Here is a 17,600-nt window from a genome sequence, read left to right as displayed (position 1 = left end):
CACTGCCACGGCGTATCCATCAACAATTCCTCATCTGTTTTCAGTCGAAACAAAGCGGGAGGAGTCGTCATTCAACACTTGAAAGAAGGCCTAATAAATCACAAGCCTGTGTCATTAGTCTCCAATAAGATATGCATGGAAGCATTGCCCTTCAGGATTGATCTGCCACTTAAGCAATCATTGAGGAGTTTCTTACAAGAATCCGCCATAACATAGCCCTCACAATGTGAGAGTACAGTCACAATTACTTCTTCCACTTTCAAGTATTTTACACATGCAGCATTTTTGCAACATGACATGCCTCAGTTAAAGTCTTGTATTATTGTTTAAAACAACCCAAGTTTAATTCTGCACTCTCTGTCAAAATGAAGGTTAAATAAACATTTTTGGGACATCCATGTGATGTGAAATTAAATCCACATGGGGACAGTTCTTGCCAACACTTGCCCCACTTTAAATTAGTTGACTGTGCAGGGTCAGACACCACACAGCATCTGCTGGTAGGGATTGATGTATCGTTTATGGCGCACTTCAGCAGGGTGCATGTTTGCTGAAAAGCTCTCAGACCTACCCTTCATCCAGCAGAAGGACACAACCACTGGGTCATCGTGCCTGTCTAACGGAAAGGAACAATGCTTCTCTAAACTGACAATAAAGATTTTTTAAAAAAGAAAATCAGAGTCAAAGACAGCTCTATTTTCAAATTAAAAGTAGGCATAAGGGCAAATATTGACACATTAAATCAATACATAATCAATGAAGAAGGATTCTGTTGTCTGTTTCTGAGGACCACCCAGTAGCACATGCAGTGGATATTGATCTTGTCCAATGAAGTGAAGGCTATTTGTTTATTTGATATGGACTCATTTAATAAGCACTGTGATGAGAAGATGTGTTAATTCATCCTTGGCATAACCTGGTGCTAAAAATGTCTTTATACAATAGTCCCTAAAAATGTTGCTGTTATTATATTGAACACTTATTTCTGAAGTTTAGTTATTAATGTGAGATTTTAACAACAAAAGCTCTGCTGTTTTTAGACTGAAGGTATATTTTTGATAACATTTGACCGACAGTAAAAGCCCACACATTTTAGGTTTGCGTTGAAATGCTGCTAAATCCTGATTGGTGGCTGGAAGCACGGGACATCACTCTTTAACAAATAAGCCCCGCCCACTTCAGACAAGTGAGTTAAGCACAGAGAAAGATAAACACTCACATCAAGTGATATAACCAAAAACTGCAGTAAATTCGACAAGAAAAGCTATTTTAATTTAGATCCAAATACCGGAAGTTTGGAGCTGAAAATATTTTTAAGGGGCATTAAATGGACGGGGCCCTTAATGCAAAACGTATTTCTGTTCAGTGTGTTCCGTGTGTTCCTAAATGCGTATTGAATTCAGACTGTTGGCGTGTTTGCAATTCATACACGAGAAAAGTGCGTGTGAAACAACAAACCACTGACATCATATCTTTGGAAACTGAAGGCAAAATCAATGTTTTGTTTTGTGTGACCTAACGCTGTCTGTTGTGGTCTCTGGGTGACAAACTCGTACCAGTGACCACTTTTCCTTGGTTTTATCAGATTAGGTGGCAGAAGGTTGCACATGTTTGGAGTGAGCCTCCTCAGTGGCTCAGCGTGGCTCTGCCTCCTCTCTGCCTCCCTCTGGAGCTGCGGACGCGCCTTCACTCTTCACTTTCTCCTGCTGTCTTCTGCCGCTGCTGCCTCTGACCCTGGATACAACACAGACTTGTCATTTTAAAAAACAATGGAAGCCATTTTTTGCTCCGTTTTGCTCTCATGCTCCTTCCTACTCTTAATTGTTTTGCCAGGTGAGTTATTAGCTTCTACTTTAACATCTAGAATTGTCCTACTTAATGTTGTTTGACATTGCTGTTAAATATTAATGGCACAATTAAAGGTGGATTCTTTTGGGCAACGTTTACAGACTAGGCATATACAATAGGTTTCTTTATGATATTGTTAGGTTATTTTGTTAGTATGATGTTATCTAAAACATTTATATATCAAAATAACTTCACAATGGAACAAAATATAAATCAAATTGGATTAAACCATCTATCAAAAGTAGCAGATCCTCTGAGTTTTGGAAAATAGCAATAGCTTAATTTTCATAGATAATTTCTTCTCTTTTTGAGATTATTTTATATTCTATGCATGTTTCTTTTTTAATAATTAAAATGTAAGACAACTATTAATGAAAGTCAAGGTTGTTAATGATGACTTTATAGACGATTGATGATTTTTAGGGATGCGTGTGTTTGTATGCAGTGCCGATGATTACTTTACACTGAAGAAAACCTCAAAATCACAAATACAGCTTCCTTGAAAGATTAAGATGGACCTTCATTAATCCCCTGAGGGGGGAATTCAGTTTTTACACTCTGTGTGGTTTACACACACATGCATTTGTACAGATACAATATACATTCATAAACACACAGTTGCACATGCACATGCATTTTGAGAGGATCCAGAGCAGAGAGGCAGCCAGACTAGCCGGCCCAGGGAGCAGTTGGGGGTTTGGTGCCTTGCTCAAGGGCACCTCAGCAGTAGCCCAGGAGGTGAACTGGCTCCTCTCCATTACCAGTCCACACTGCGTATTTTATTTTGGTCCGGTCGGACGTGACCGGGGACCTTTCAGTCCAAATTCCAAGGCCCTACAGACTTAGCCTGCCACCCCAAAGTAAAAGCAAAGTGCTGATTAATCCTAATCAGTGTGAAATAGGTTAAATATGAAGCCATGTGCATGCTCCCCTGGACTAAAGACTAACGAACACTCATCTGGCTGATATTCCCCTTGTAAACAAGCTGTACTCTTTAACCAAATAAACCACATTGCAGTGACAGATCCATGTCTGATCCTCTGCTCTCTTTCAGGAGGCTGCTGTTCAGAGGCAGAGCACAAGCTCTTCTCTGTGATATTCTCCAACTATAACCAGTACATACGGCCAGTGGAAAATGTGACTGACCCAGTTGTTGTACAGTTCGAGGTGTCCCTGTCTCAGCTGGTCAAAGTGGTAAGTAGCCTCCTAAATGTTTATGCGTGTCAATAGTAAATATGAGTTATTATGGGCTGCTACTTTGCCACAGTCAGAGATTTAACACTCTGCTTAATGAGCAGTCATGACCTGAGAGAAATTAACAAGGAAATCAAATGTGAAGGGTCTTTCTTAAGAAGAAAAAGAGTGTGTCGTTATTTGGACTTTGAGCAACAGTGTTTTAAAGAAGGGGACAGTAGGGATGCAAAATGAGACACCTGAGATACTCCCTGCCAGTTTGCAGTAGCCCCTGGTGTAAATCCCGCAGTAGAAAGTACTAAATTAAAGAAGTGCGGCTGTTTCTTTGGCCCAGACAAGATGGGGGAATGTGAGCTGCCTGAGCACCTCTATCACTCAATCACTGCCACTTCAGAGGATCACCTTTGGATTTAAGGGCAGGGTTAGCTGGATCTGGCAGGGTGGACAGAGTCTCAGGAAGGTCTGGAGCGGAAGGCTATTAATTAAGCAAAGAGGCTCACATTAGGCAGGGAAGGTAACTTCATGCACAGCATAAGCAACCTACGTTTACTCTCTTTTATAGCTTCCTTTCTGCTTTGCATATTTGAGACACAAGGAGACTTATTAGCTTAGTATAGCATAATGATTGAAAGTATTTCCCTGTCATGATTAAAACCACATAATACAATATACATTCTTGTATTGAAAAAAAACCTTCATTATAAATGTCTGAAAAGAAGTTTGAATGGATAATTTAGGGTCTGCCACACCTCAGCCCATCTCAATCTGTTTCCCTATACCTATTTTCAGCAAGCAATCTCTTTCAGAATTGAAGAGCTGTCGAGATCCAGAGATGCAGTATATTTTGTTATATTCTCCTTACCTCAGTCAATGTAGCAGGCTGTGGTGCTCCTCGTGCTGATGGATGACTATTATTTCCTCCCCACACCTGGTGCTTCTTACCCAGGTGCAAGAGTTGTTGGTCAGCCTACACCAATTACAGCAGGGCTAAATTAGCTCTTCCAGACCATCAATAGTTCATCGCCTGAGGAGGCTGAGTCATCATTTCCCAGTGAAGGATCATATCATAGCCTCTGTGTTTGGTGTTAGAGCAGATGGTAACAGACAGGGGTTGAATTGGCTACCCGGGGCTTTGCCAGGTTTAACTTTAAAATACAGCATTTACCTTGAGTTTTTCTGTTTTCATTTTAGTTTGTTTTTATATCGCAAATACTTATTGAGGTAAAAGTGAATATTACCCCACAGGCAAATGTACTTGAGAAATGTGCTTATTCACCTTCTTTCAAGTCATTGGTCGTTAGCTTAGCATTGATACCGAAAAGACAGAGACTCTAGCCCGGTCTCACACTCTAATATTCGTCGGACCGCCTTTAGCTTTGATTACGGCACGCATTCGCTGTGGCATCGTTTACACAAGCTTCTGCAACGTCACAACATTTATTTCTGTCTTGCATTAATTTTTCACCAAGATCTGGTATTGATGACGGGAGATTCGGACCACTGCGCAAAGTCTTCTCCAGCACATCCCAAAGATTCTCAATCGGGTTCAGGTCTGGACTCTGTGGTGGCCAATCCATGTGTGGAAATGATGTCTCATGCTCCCTGAACCACTCTTTCACAATTTGAGCCCGATGGATCCTGGCATTGTCATCTTGGAACATGCCCGTGCCATCAGGGAAGAAAAAATCCATTGATGAATAACCTGGTCATTCAGTATAGGTAGTCAGCTGACCTCATTCTTTGGGCACATAACATTGCTGAAGCTAGACCAGACCAACTGCAGCAACCCCAGATCATAGCAGCAGTGTATATAATGTGTCCCATTTTTTAAATTCATCCACAAAACAAAGAATGAAATGATGGGATAGCTGTCTTTGCGCTAAACTAAGCTAACTGAGAGTGGTATTGATATTCTCAGCTGGGCGTATGTTTACCAAAATGTCTTATTATTATTATTGGATGTCTTGATCATCGCATGAAATAATCATAAACTTGGAATGGAAGGGAAACAAATATTAAAGCCTTATTTTTACATCCTAAACACACCAAACCATCATCTGATCCAGTCTGAGGGTTTTTGTGATGGATACAGGGCATGAGCATTAGCTATCACCAGTCTCCCAAAGATAATCCAATAAAGGTTTTCCCTTCGGCGTTCTATCCATATATGCTTACTGTTCATGTAGATCCTCTCCTAGATACTAAATGGTAGTATGGTTAGTTAACGCTATGCCCTGTGTCATGAGATTATTTGATTCACAGTGCACATAAACCTGGCCCCTACAGTGCTTCACCCCTCCCTTGTTCTACTCCAACAGCAGAGTTGTACAAATTAAAGTTGGGGTTACTGTGACCCCTGACTTCAGCTGTCGTGTGGGTTATGCTCCAGGCATTGTAGGACCCAGGTGGGCCTCTGTTAATCCTCCTGTGTGGGATACGCAGAGGGCTGACCCTGCGAAAAGCACACAAAGAATCCTCACTGGTGAATTGAATGATCGGATGTGACAGTGTTTCTTTCTGTTTAATCTTCTGTCTTCATTTACATCTTCTTTCTTTGCTTAAATGTCTTCCTTATCTATTCTGCTCTGTTCTCAGGATGAAATCAATCAGATCATGGAGACAAATCTGTGGCTGAGACATGTAAGTTTATGGTGCATGTCTGTAGAAATAGACCTTGAGCAAGGGCATCAAGTATGGATCAAGCCTTCTGTCATACATGATTGTTTGGGGTTGGACTGACAATTTGAATTATTTATAGCGGGAAGCTTTATAACCACATCGATCCTTATCCAAACCCTATAAACAAACTGAGATTGCATGGTCCATTACATATTTTAATAACTGGACAGCAGTCTGGAATTTATTATATTTGCCAAAGTCCATAATATTCCTTTTGACACTGTGACTGTCTACTACTACTACTAGCATCGTACTTACAGTGTACATGTCCTCTGTATGCCATCACAGTTGTGCAATACAGCCCTCGGAGGTTGCCTTATTATTGTTGCTATATGAGTCCCATAAGGATAGCTGGCTGTCCTCAACAGAGGGTCACAAACAGTGGCAAAAAAACCATAAAACACAAACGGTGGTCAATTATATCTGAATAGTGTTTAAGCTCTGTATTTATGCCACAGTGGGAGATGAGGACTTCTCGTTGTTTTTATGAGGGGCATTTTAAAAGAGAATGTGGTTGAAATCAGTCCGAGTAGATTTGTGTGGTAAAAGATAATCATCACTTTTGTATTAGTTTTGTAATTTATAAAGCTGTTTAAAATCAGACTTTTTTTTCCGCTTGACACCTGAATGGAAAGAGCGCCCTTGCCCCAAAAAAGCTTGCAGTCAACACCACTGTCTGTCAGTCCAACTCTAACCCTGACGCTTCCTCTAGCGCCACCATGCGGTGGATACGTTTTTGAGTGATAAATCTCAAAAGCTATTTAAGGGAAAACAAACCCTCATCATTGGTGCAAATGTGCCTTGTATCCAGTGACATTGTAATTTCTCTGATTTGATCTTCATTTAAACTAATGAATCTGTTTTCGTTTTCAGATCTGGAATGACTACAAACTGAGATGGCAACCAAAGGATTTTGGAGGAGTGGAGTTTATTCGAGTGCCGTCCAGCAGAATATGGAAACCAGACATTGTCCTCTACAACAAGTGAGAGTTAAAATGATGATTGTTGAGTGCATTTACAATAAGGATTGCCGTGCATAGACAACCAATAAGGTTGTTTCTTATGCATTTCTCATTTTTAGTTTGCATATTCTAAAGGGGACGTATGAGAATAATCTGAGGGTTTGATTTAATGAAAGCACCCAGGTTATTTGTATTAATATCTCCAATAGGGAATTGATTATATCCTTCAGTTTAATCCAAATTGCTCTTCCTTTTATTTTCTCTCTCGCTCTCTACAGTGCAGTTGGAGATTTCCAGGTTGATGACAAAACAAAAGCCCTGCTTCGCTTCAATGGTGATGTTACCTGGATCCCACCAGCCATATTCAAGAGCTCCTGCAAGATTGACGTGACCTACTTCCCCTTCGACTACCAAAACTGCACCATGAAGTTCGGCTCCTGGACGTACGACAAGGCAAAGATCGATCTTGTGCTAATCGGCTCAACCATCAACCTTAAGGACTTCTGGGAGACGGGCGAGTGGACAATCATCAACGCCCCTGGTTACAAACATGACATTAAGTACAACTGCTGCGAGGAAATCTACACGGATATCACTTACTCTCTGTACATCCGCCGTCTGCCACTCTTCTACACAGTCAACATGATCATCCCCTGCCTCCTCATCTCCTTCCTCACCGTGCTTGTCTTTTACCTGCCGTCTGATTGCGGGGAGAAAATCACTCTGTGCATCTCCGTCCTGCTGTCTTTAACCGTCTTCCTCCTCGTCATCACAGAGACCATCCCTTCCACCTCGTTGGTCATCCCCCTGATTGGAGAGTACCTCCTCTTCACCATGATCTTTGTCACCCTCTCTATTGTCATCACTGTTTTTGTGTTGAACGTCCATTACCGCACACCAAAGACACACACTATGCCCTGCTGGGTGCGGACAGTGTTCCTGGGAATGCTGCCCAGAGTGATGTTCATGAGAAGGCCAGAAAGGGACCCTGAAAGGGTGGAGGCGAGCCGCAACGCTCGGGCGCCTCATTCAAGGCCCTGTGCCATTCATTCGTCAGGTACTTTGCTGAGGCAGCACAAACCTCAGGCCCTGGCCTCCAGCATGGTGTCCAGCCTATCAAACCGCCAACGGCTTTTCAACAACACTGAGCTTTCCAACCTCAATAACTTAAGTGGCACCCTGGGCAAAGGTGCAGGCTCCGCATTCTTGGGCTGTGAGGGCCATTGCAACTGTTGCTGGCACCGGAGATCCAGCAAGCTGCCTGCAGACTCAGGGGGAGGGACCGGGGGACTTGGCAGTCTTGGGGCACTGACTGGAGGCAGTGCTGTCGGGGGAGGAAGTCAGTCCTCCAGCTCTGACTCTCTGGATGGAGGATTAATGTCCCTTTTGCCACTCTCCCCCGAGGTCAGGGAGGCCCTTGAGAGTGTCAAATACATAGCAGAGAACATGAGACTGCAGAATGAAGCACAGGAGGTGAGTGCCCAACACATCTATTTAGGTCAAGATTTTAAGAGTTTAAATGCATTTTGATTTCAAAGAAGTTACTACAGTGTCAACATATCATTGAAACTGTTTCATTTCTCACAGGTGCAGGATGACTGGAAGTACGTCGCCATGGTTATTGACCGGATATTCCTCTGGGTTTTTGTCCTTGTGTGCATCATGGGAACAGCCGGCCTCTTCCTCCAGCCCCTATTACTTTGGGATGATATTTAGATCACTTTGATGAAACAAACACTCCACTGCTGAAGTATTCATTACGTTTAATATTCTCACCATGGCTTCGACCATATGGAGTGGATCCAAGGTCAATATGAAGAGATGATTGTGATTTTGTTTGAAGAAGTGGTTTGAAGGACACTTAAATGTTGAGGACAGGGTTTTTAAAAAAAAGGGGCAAAGATGACGGTGGTTAGTCGTTCTGATGTTTACAACTAGCTTTGAAGTAAATGGCTATGTAATCTATAATACCAAGGCCACACTCCTGCAGAATCAATGATTTTGAAAGGTAAATAACTGTAACAGTGGTTAAAATTACTGAAATGAATGCACCCAATTTCACATTAAGCAATTATGTACATACATGCTATCAAAATCCTAAAAGAAAGCTCAATGTTTAGGTTGTTTTACAAAAAAGAAAAATCTTAGTTTGAAATGTTACATCCACCTTGAGTGCCATACCAAATATTCAATATACAGTGTGTGTCCATGGAGATAAAAAAAATACATCTGGATTTCGATGTTCCTGAGAACCAAGCAAGGATGTGAAAACAGTGCCATCACGTGGTAACTCTTTGTTACTACAAAGGATACTTTCTGAATGTTTTAAAGAGATGTCATCCATTCCACCCTTTTCCAGTTGCTTTATTTATGCTAGTACTTTATGCATTTGAGACATGACATGCTGTGATGCTTTGATCTGGATAGCATGACCTCCTGGAAAGGGTGACATTAAAAATATCTCTGACAATTCTTAAAATGAACATACACACTGTTAGTTCTGCATATTGCTGTAAATAAATCTTTAAGAAAGTTCCATAAAGGGTTTAAGGGAAATCTGTTGTGTCAGTGGGTCTTTCTGAACTACCGGTATTTCTGAAAGATGTGGGATGTTGAAGTAATTTCCAGGAAACCACCGAGGCTCTGTTTATTACTCTGTTCCTCCTCATCTGTGCCCCCTTGGAGCTAACTCAGCTTATTGGATCACAATCAATATAGAGAGTGTGAAAAGTGATGAAGGGTCTTATTGGATTCCCCTCTTTTCTTCATCCACCCATACTTCCTGGCCAAAATCCAATTTTCTGTCATTTCTGCTCTGCCTCTTAACAGCCCCGTGCTTACACCGCAAGTCCGCTGCTGTTGGGGGTTAGGGTTCAATTCTCACAAGTACTTAAAGAACCACTGTTATGCTTTTTTTTGGGGGGGGGGGGGGGGGTCCATAGACTGTATGGGATTTCCCCTTCCCAGTTGTTGTATAGGTTTTTGTGCATGTAAAAGGCTATTTTTCCTCCAGAGGGAGTTTCTCCCCCCCCTGCCTTACATGCCTCCATGAGACTCCTTTGTTTACTTCCCTAACATAATGGCATCACTATGTAACACACACGCTTCTATAGGCTAACGCTGCAACACACTGAACATGATAGGCTAAGAGGCGGGACATCTCTTAGCGGTTGACGCCATCACAACAGAGCCAGCCAGCTAACCAATCAGAGCAGACTGGGCTCTGGTTTCAGACAGAGGGTGAAAAGAGGAGCTGCAGCACAGGCAGTATGAGACAAGTATAGACATTAAAGCATGGAAATATGTCACAGTATAGGCACAAAATACAAATGTGAACCTGAAAATGAGCATAAAAAGCCCCTTTAAAGATATGTGCAGCCGTTGGTCTCAGTATGTCACTGCCTGGTTCTTATTCAGCCATACAAAAGAGATTAGCACAGATGGCGAGCTATGTAATTACAAGAAAATCCAGCCCATATTTAATTGAATGCTGGCGGGGAAGCACAGACAGACAGTATTAGCTGTCTGCCACATCTGATAAGAAACCCCTGGCTAATGAATTTAATTAAAGCTCACTCAGAACCTGTGTGTGGCCGGTCTGCAGGATGGCAGGAGATCTGCCGAACAGATACTGTACGGTGTGCAAAATGAGCTTCTAAAGGTATCAGTGATTTGTTTCTGTTCTTTTGAGAAGTTAAGTCTCTGGAGCTATGAAATGGAAGGAAAGAGACAAAAATGTAAAGACGCCACTGAATGAACAGGAAGTGGCTCATTCTGCACGTTTATTCTTTCACTTGTCTGTGGGTGTAGACCGAAAAGTTCTCTTTTGCTGGGTCTCACAAGTTGCTCCAGAGAGTACAAGTGTCACATTGCTTATCGTCATGAATATGATCACCATTCTTTTGTGTAAGTACATCTACAAGTGATTTAATTTGTTTTTATTATTGAGTAATCATGTGTTCGCATGTACCATGATTCACTTGTAACTTTTCTTTGATTCAAGGGGCTCTCGCACATCAGGTCACAAGCCAAACTAATGGTGAGCTTTCCTTTAGATGTGTGCTGTATTCTCAATATGATTGATTTGCATTGTATCCCTAATCAATACTGTCTCTGTTAAACAACTCAACGTTACAGATATTTCTAGTGCGAAGATCCTGGCCCAGCAGAAAACTGTAAGCGAGAACAGCGACCTTTATTTGACCTGCAGCACGTTTGGGAAAAAGAAAACGATCCAGGTTACTGTTTATTTATGCAAGGATGACCTTTTGGTTAGACAAAAAGACACAGATGCAAGATCAAGATGATACCACCTTCATCATACACAGAGTGGGTCGTCATCATAATGGGAACTACAGCTGTGTCTACACCTCCTTGAAGGACGATTTGCCTGCCAAAGTAACCAAGCAAAGACATGCCATTGAGATTGTGGTTATATGTAAGGATTGTTATCCCTATGGAAGCTTTGTGTCAGAGTTATTTCTCTCAAGTCACATGTTCCTTTCTGTTGCACAGCCAATTTTCTCCCTGCAGATATTTCAGTAGCTGGGCCGTCCACTGTCCAAGAGGGAGACGATGTTGCATTCAGGTGTTCTGTTTCTGGCCCCATGCAAACACTCGGTGAATGTCAGCTCATACAGTCTTACCTGTTGAGAAATGAAATGATATTCCGAGTGCAAGCATTTCATGTCGCCCAGATGGAGGCGATTTTCATCATCGAGGGTGCCGTGGTGAGGGATTCAGGCCCTTACAGCTGTGTGGTGCTGCCATCTAAATGCATCAAGGACAGTGAGAAAACACTGTATGGAAATAACACAGTACTAGTCGAGGTCCAAGGTGAGATGTCAGCTGATATGGTAAAAAAAAAATGCAGTGAAAGGGTTGGATGTTGTATCTGTTTGCTTTAGATGGCTTCAATGTTAAAAAGATCTTTTGAAACTGTAAAATCCATCACATGTGTTTTTTGCTTTCCAGAAAGTTTGATCTTTAGGGTGATGGGGTCTTTAGGAGTGGTAGCCGTGATGATATTACTGGGTCTGGGTCTAGGTCTGTTTTGGATCAACAGACAAGGTCAGTCCATCAGAACGAAATCAAACTGCAAATCATTCATTTTCTGCAGCATAAAACTATCATTGTCTGTCCAGCTAAACAACAGACCTGCTATTAGCACTCATAAATAACGTATTTTCTGTATGACACTAGCTTGTTATATCATAAAGAGCTTCAACTTTCAGTGTGAATGCTTTATTTTACTCTGCTTTTTCCTATTTCAGGATGCCTCTCAGTTTCAAAATCATGGTGAGTTTTGAACCCAGCCTCTTTGATGCTCTCGTTCCAAATCTGTGAAAAATCTTTATTTTTATTTCCTATGTTCAGTGGCTTGTGGATGTTTACTCAATATTTAGAGTGAATTAAAAGATACTGAATCCACATCCGATCCGTCATTCTGAGTTGATTAAAGTGTTTGTCTTACAGTGCAGAGGGTCAGCAGGCGGATGCAGACAGGGTGGAGGAACAGCAGGTGCAGAGAGAGGGAGAGGATCTGGAAGTTCAATATGGTAGGTTGAAAATGGGCTTACCGTAAAGGCAGACTCTGGAGACATGGTAATGAAATAACCTTTGAGGACTTGGAAAGAAAATATAATATAGCTACAATCTGGTCTCTTACTGTCTTCTAATTTGCCTCCTTTTTTGTCTTGAACATTTTTTAAATTAGGCATTTACATGCATTCACGTGATCATACTAACTCCTGAAGAAGAGTAGGAGCTCCAAATATTTTCTTAATTTCATCATGACATGTCTTGTGTAAGAAAAGTGGTAAACAAGAAGTGTGAGTGACAATTAAAATAGCTAATGTATCACTCTCTTATTTGTCTTTCTTTTTTCTACTTAAAACACATTTTTTCTTTTCAAAAGATTCCTTCAACGAGGATCAGGACGAAGAGTAAGAACATGAAATATTTTATTACAAATGATCATTTCAGTGGTATTTTTGGTGGGAAGTCATGATTTGTTTTGTCATGCTATAACGTAGTACCACCACATAACAAGTAATGAATAGCAAAATAAACTGACTTTTGTTTTTTTAAATACTTGTCCGCAATTCTTAGTATAAATACTTGTGTGTTATTTTCCTCAGCTATCAGAACCTAGGTGTAGAGGAGTTAATTTACCCTCCCGATCTTGAAGGAGTGTACAGTGTTGCAGGTAAGAGATAACCTACTTTGAGTTATTACAGAAGGAGTTTTGCTTTGCTTAATCAAGGCACGTAGGTGACTTTGTTTCCAACATGCAGATGAGGGTGATGATGAGTTTCGATGATATTGATCAGATGTGTGCCACCTCACAAAGTTTTAGTGCTTAAGGTACTGTCGAAACCTTACTGTGTACTATAATCATACATAGCGCACACTTGGCAGCGGCAAAGTCAGATCAAATCAAATTTGTTCTTATGCTTGGAGGTTTTTGCTTAACTTACACTGCTCAATAACAAGGGAGAACATAAATAAGCCAAGTTATAATAGTAGAGCTTAGAAGGCATTATGATACGGCATCGTTTTAGATGAGCTGTTTTTATGTAAGTGTGTTCAATGCATCTCACAGGAAACCCACAACTTAATTTGGAGCAGCAGTGCAGATATGTATAGCGTGTTATAGCGTGCTCTCTGACTCACAAAAGCTACCCTGCACTCTCTTTCTGCTTACATACATGTGTATATTTTTAACAATACTTCGCTACCTATCTGTATATATCACGGTTTAGAATTTAGAATTTTTACTTTCAATTTGGTTTTCATATCGCTGTGTGAACCTGTACTGTATGTTCCTCTTCTCTGTTGCTGCATAAACACTTGACTTTCCTCACAGGGATTAATAAAGGTACATGTTATCGTATCTGGTTATGACATTGAAAGAAAAAGTACCAAGAATGAATGCATTCGCGCCAACTTTAACTACAGGGAGCGTTATTTAACTGTGCACCTCTTTATCACAGAGGATCCACCTGCAGGAACAGATCCATCAGGTCTGTATGCCAAGTCATACAGCAACAAAAAGAAAAGTCCTCGTCTTCCCTGATTGAAACTGGAACACGTGCCTGTGATGCGAAGGAACTCGTTTTCTGAAAGTACAGTGCCTCAACAACACCTCAACGCGAAATGATTACTCTCTAATAATTGATAAGCAATAAAGCAGGAGTAGGATCAAAATAAATGAACACGTGGATCCTTTGAAGATTTAAGAGGATTACATTTACTTTTGCATATAATACAGAAATTAATATTCAAAAAAAGAGAGAGAGTTCAGACCATGTTGTACAATCAGTGTCTTATAACTTTCCTACAGTTTGTTGGTAATAGTCATTACTGCAGCTGGTGTAAATTGTGTAAATTGTGTTGATTGATTTGAATATTAAACATTTAGAAAAAATGAATGTTTGCATTTGTAAAAGGGTATCTCAACTTACTAGTACTGACAATAACTGTGGTATTAAAAATTGAAATGTTGGCATCATGGTAGAAATACATACATGATTACATGCATATGGTTTTGACAACTTCGTGCCAAATTACTTTACTAACATAACTATGCTATTTTAATATGATAGTATCTTGAAAATAATCCAGATGAAAATACGCTAATAGATTATATTCTATTACCTATAGGTGATAATTGATAGATACCACAACTACACTTATATTTTAGGTGTATTTCAATTTAAAAAATGCACAATAAACAAAGGTAAAAATTACTTTGACTGATAACATTATTATTATTATTATTATTATTATTATTATTATTATTATTATTATTATTATTATTATTATTATTATCTCTTTATATATATATTTTTTCAACTAAGTTATTTATTATTTCCCACACATTTTTGTACAGATATCACTTCAATTTCTTCATTCATTATTTTGGTCAGACTGGGTTATTGATCATCATTTAATGCCAATCTTTCTTTGTTTTCTCATTTTGTATTAATTCAACACTGTCTGTATCCCCCATTACCAGTGTCCCCCCATGAAAGTTCAACCACAGAGGGCAATGACATTATCTGATAAGAAAAGCCCTCCATCTGCAGCCGTGCCTGTAATGACAAACCCTGTTCTTCATGAGCTACCAATTAAAAGAGGCATTCAATATATGTGTCACTGCTGCTCTCTCATTACTGCTGCAGCTCCTGTGGGAAATACAACAGAGCTGCTGATAGAAATAATTGAGTTACAGCTTTATAATCTGAGCAGCAGTGTGTGCATTGCTGTAAATATTCAATTACTTCACATGAGGGTGACTTTAACTGTATTTTTCACATTTCATTTTTCCTCACATACCAGAGCATTTCTGTTTACTGTGACTGTATTTGCAGCCTGTATTGAAAGCAATTTTCTAACCAGATTGCAAGTGTGTCAGTTAAATAATTATACGCATTTCTACCTACCTGCTGTACCTGCTAAACCTGAATATGGATCGTGTCACCATGCTTTTCCCACTCTTATCGGTGTTTGGAAGGGGTTGACCTATTCTCATTGTTATACAGCTTTGTAAAAAAGCCTTACACAACCAACCTTTATCCAGCATTGAAATCTAACAGCATATTCTGCTGTGAGGGCTTACAAATGCAACCATAATTCCCCTGCTGCACCTCGAGAGGGATCATAGCTGGTGGGCTCTGGATATCTGTTAAGTTGTTGTTTTTTCAGTTAATAAAGATGCCCAAACATGATTGTCTATAATAAGATTGTAAAAAAAAAGCAGGACAGAGTTCAGAGGGTTCTCATTTTTTATGTGTTTTCCTTTTCAAGCTCTTCTTACGACATACAAATCTGACAAACACAAGAGGGAGCAAAGTAATGGCTGCAACAGTAGCCAGAAAAGACAGCAGTACATCTACAGAGTGGTAGGAGTACCAGGGCAGTCTGTAGGACTCTGTTCTCAGGTGAGCTGCACCTTTGTGCCTCATGACAAACTCTATCCAGAAGAGGGCGGTATCCAGCGGCTTCATTGGCTGATCTCTGTGCAGCCTGGAGAGTCTCTGCATGCTCAACCTGTAGGAGGGCTCATTCAGGACTTCCTGGATGGCATCCTGAAAGGTGTTGTCTTTGTCCACTGTGGCTAGTGTAAGAATCTTAGCTGCTCCTCTTTCTTGCAGACGCAGCAGGTTGTCGTACTGGTCAAAAAACACAGGTATACCAACCACTGGGACACCGTGATAAATAGCCTCCTGAACACCATTTGTTCCTCCGTGAGCCACAAACAGTTTCACCTTGGGATGTCCTAAAAGGTCATTCTGTGGCAACCAGTCTACCATTAACGTGTTGTTTCCCAGAGTGGCTGGTCTGGCACCTTTGTGTCTCCAGATGACTCTCTGTGGTAATTTAGCAAAAACTGCAGCAACTTTGTCAGTCATATCAGAAGGAAGTCCACTAACAAAGGTCCCCAGAGACATGATGATGACCCCATGCTCTCCAGAACTCTGCACAAACTCCTCTAGGTGCTCAGGAAGATGCTTTGCTGGTTTGCACTGGAACCCTCCGATATAGACAACATTAGGCATGGTGGGACGAGGAAACTCAAACACAAAGTCCACTCTCATCAGCCACAGGTCTGCCCCCTGTAATAAGTCACTATATCGGACTTCTGGGTCGAAGAACTTATCACAAACAGCTTGATACTGAGGGCGGATAAAAAATTCATCCTGAGCTTGCCAAATGAGAGAGAAAAGGAAATTCTTGACTCTTTGAATGAAGGTCATTTTGTCTGACAGTCCTGAGCCGGTCAATGGGACATAAGATAAAGGAGACGGTGCAATGGCCATATGTCCCTCTCCACTAGTTATCCACCGCACATTATAGACTAGAGGCAGCTTAAGAGCGTGAGCCAACAGTATACCCGCACCCCATGCCGGGTCAGTAAGCACCAAGTCATACTTACTCTCCTTTAAACTAGTCATTAAGTCCTTATCTTCAAACATGCCAGTTGCCATTTTGCACATTATTCTATGCATGTTAAACATGGCAGTAAACATCTCCACCTGCAAACTTGCAAAGCTCCAAACTGAGCTCTCTTCTCTTTCTATAGCAAAGATCTTCTTCAGGATCTGGTTGATGAAGTCGTTATTAAAGGCCTCAGTGACAGGAACGGTGATTGTGTCGTAGTGCGGAGAGTCATCCTGGATGTACCAGCTTTTATTGGTCCTCACCACATCAACAGAGTGTCCTCGGGAGTGGAGGGCTTTGATCATGATGTCCATGTTAACCCAGTGGCTGCCTTCTAAAGGCACGATCAAAATCTTCCCTCCGTGACAAATTCTCCACGACAACAACACGAAGGATAATAGGAGAAAAGTTGCATTTCCGTAAAGTGGCATCTTTAACCTGCACATGAAAAAGACAAAAAGACCTGAACTTTAATCACTTTTGATAATAAATCTAACCTTAAATGCTACAAACATCTACTCAAACTTAGTATTTTTACATCAACATTTCCCAAAACAATGGACACAAAAAACACGCAAGATTGATCTGTAACAAACCTGTTTTACATGAAGTAGCTCCGGGTAGCAGGCACTAAGATGTTTGTGTGAAACGCCAAAGGAACCACTCAATACAAAACTAGAAAATCCATGAAAGCTTATATAAGTGGATTATGGATAAGCTTTTCTTTGGGCTGTTCTTCAGGGATGGACAACAATGTGGTCTCATTGTTGAAGTTGTGGGTAGAAATGTGTTAAAGCTACTTATTTGTACCTCTCGAGTGAATTCTGAAGTAGCACGCAGCTTTCAGTATTTGTTATTTATAGTCAATGACATTCTCTTCTTAGAGGAAAGTTTTCTAGTCTTCTAAGGCAATAATAATGATTATCATTTACCTGAGGATAACTGTTTAAGGATCCCAGAGAATCCGCTTCT

General features: G+C 40.8%; 3 protein-coding genes across 5 annotated transcripts; 2 read left to right on the top strand and 1 right to left on the bottom strand.

Moving 5' to 3' along the window:
* The first annotated feature begins 1,234 nt into the window (after positions 1-1,234).
* Positions 1,235-9,190, top strand: chrna3 (cholinergic receptor, nicotinic, alpha 3). Its single transcript, XM_063882377.1, has 7 exons — positions 1,235-1,438; positions 1,586-1,833; positions 2,903-3,042; positions 5,638-5,682; positions 6,595-6,704; positions 6,962-8,156; positions 8,271-9,190. The coding sequence occupies exons 2-7, from the start codon at positions 1,770-1,772 to the stop codon at positions 8,397-8,399; spliced, it is 1,683 nt and encodes a 560-aa protein (XP_063738447.1). The 5' UTR covers positions 1,235-1,438; positions 1,586-1,769; the 3' UTR covers positions 8,400-9,190.
* A 1,132-nt stretch (positions 9,191-10,322) lies between these two features.
* Positions 10,323-14,116, top strand: LOC134863733 (uncharacterized). Of its 3 annotated transcripts, XM_063882384.1 has the most exons (11): positions 10,324-10,344; positions 10,494-10,589; positions 10,687-10,722; positions 10,821-11,121; positions 11,199-11,519; positions 11,658-11,753; positions 11,957-11,981; positions 12,159-12,241; positions 12,601-12,628; positions 12,824-12,891; positions 13,679-14,116. In XM_063882384.1, the coding sequence occupies exons 4-11, from the start codon at positions 10,944-10,946 to the stop codon at positions 13,759-13,761; spliced, it is 882 nt and encodes a 293-aa protein (XP_063738454.1). In that variant the 5' UTR covers positions 10,324-10,344; positions 10,494-10,589; positions 10,687-10,722; positions 10,821-10,943; the 3' UTR covers positions 13,762-14,116. The 3 variants fall into 3 exon arrangements, with proteins under 3 accessions (XP_063738456.1, XP_063738454.1, XP_063738457.1); XM_063882386.1 differs by having other exon boundaries at positions 10,323-10,344; positions 10,687-11,121; XM_063882387.1 differs by having other exon boundaries at positions 10,687-11,081.
* A 1,350-nt stretch (positions 14,117-15,466) lies between these two features.
* Positions 15,467-17,269, bottom strand: LOC134863728 (UDP-glucuronosyltransferase 2C1-like). Its single transcript, XM_063882378.1, has 2 exons — positions 17,225-17,269; positions 15,467-17,066 (listed from the first exon to the last, which is right to left on the bottom strand). The coding sequence occupies exon 2, from the start codon at positions 17,057-17,059 to the stop codon at positions 15,467-15,469; it is 1,593 nt and encodes a 530-aa protein (XP_063738448.1). The 5' UTR covers positions 17,060-17,066; positions 17,225-17,269.
* Positions 17,270-17,600: the final 331 nt, after the last annotated feature.

The sequence above is a fragment of the Eleginops maclovinus genome, chromosome 4 (genome assembly GCF_036324505.1).
Source record: "Eleginops maclovinus isolate JMC-PN-2008 ecotype Puerto Natales chromosome 4, JC_Emac_rtc_rv5, whole genome shotgun sequence".
Classification (NCBI taxonomy): Eukaryota; Metazoa; Chordata; class Actinopteri; order Perciformes; family Eleginopidae; genus Eleginops; species Eleginops maclovinus.
Note: the sequence above shows the minus strand (reverse complement) of the source record. Positions and strands in the feature narration are given on the sequence as shown.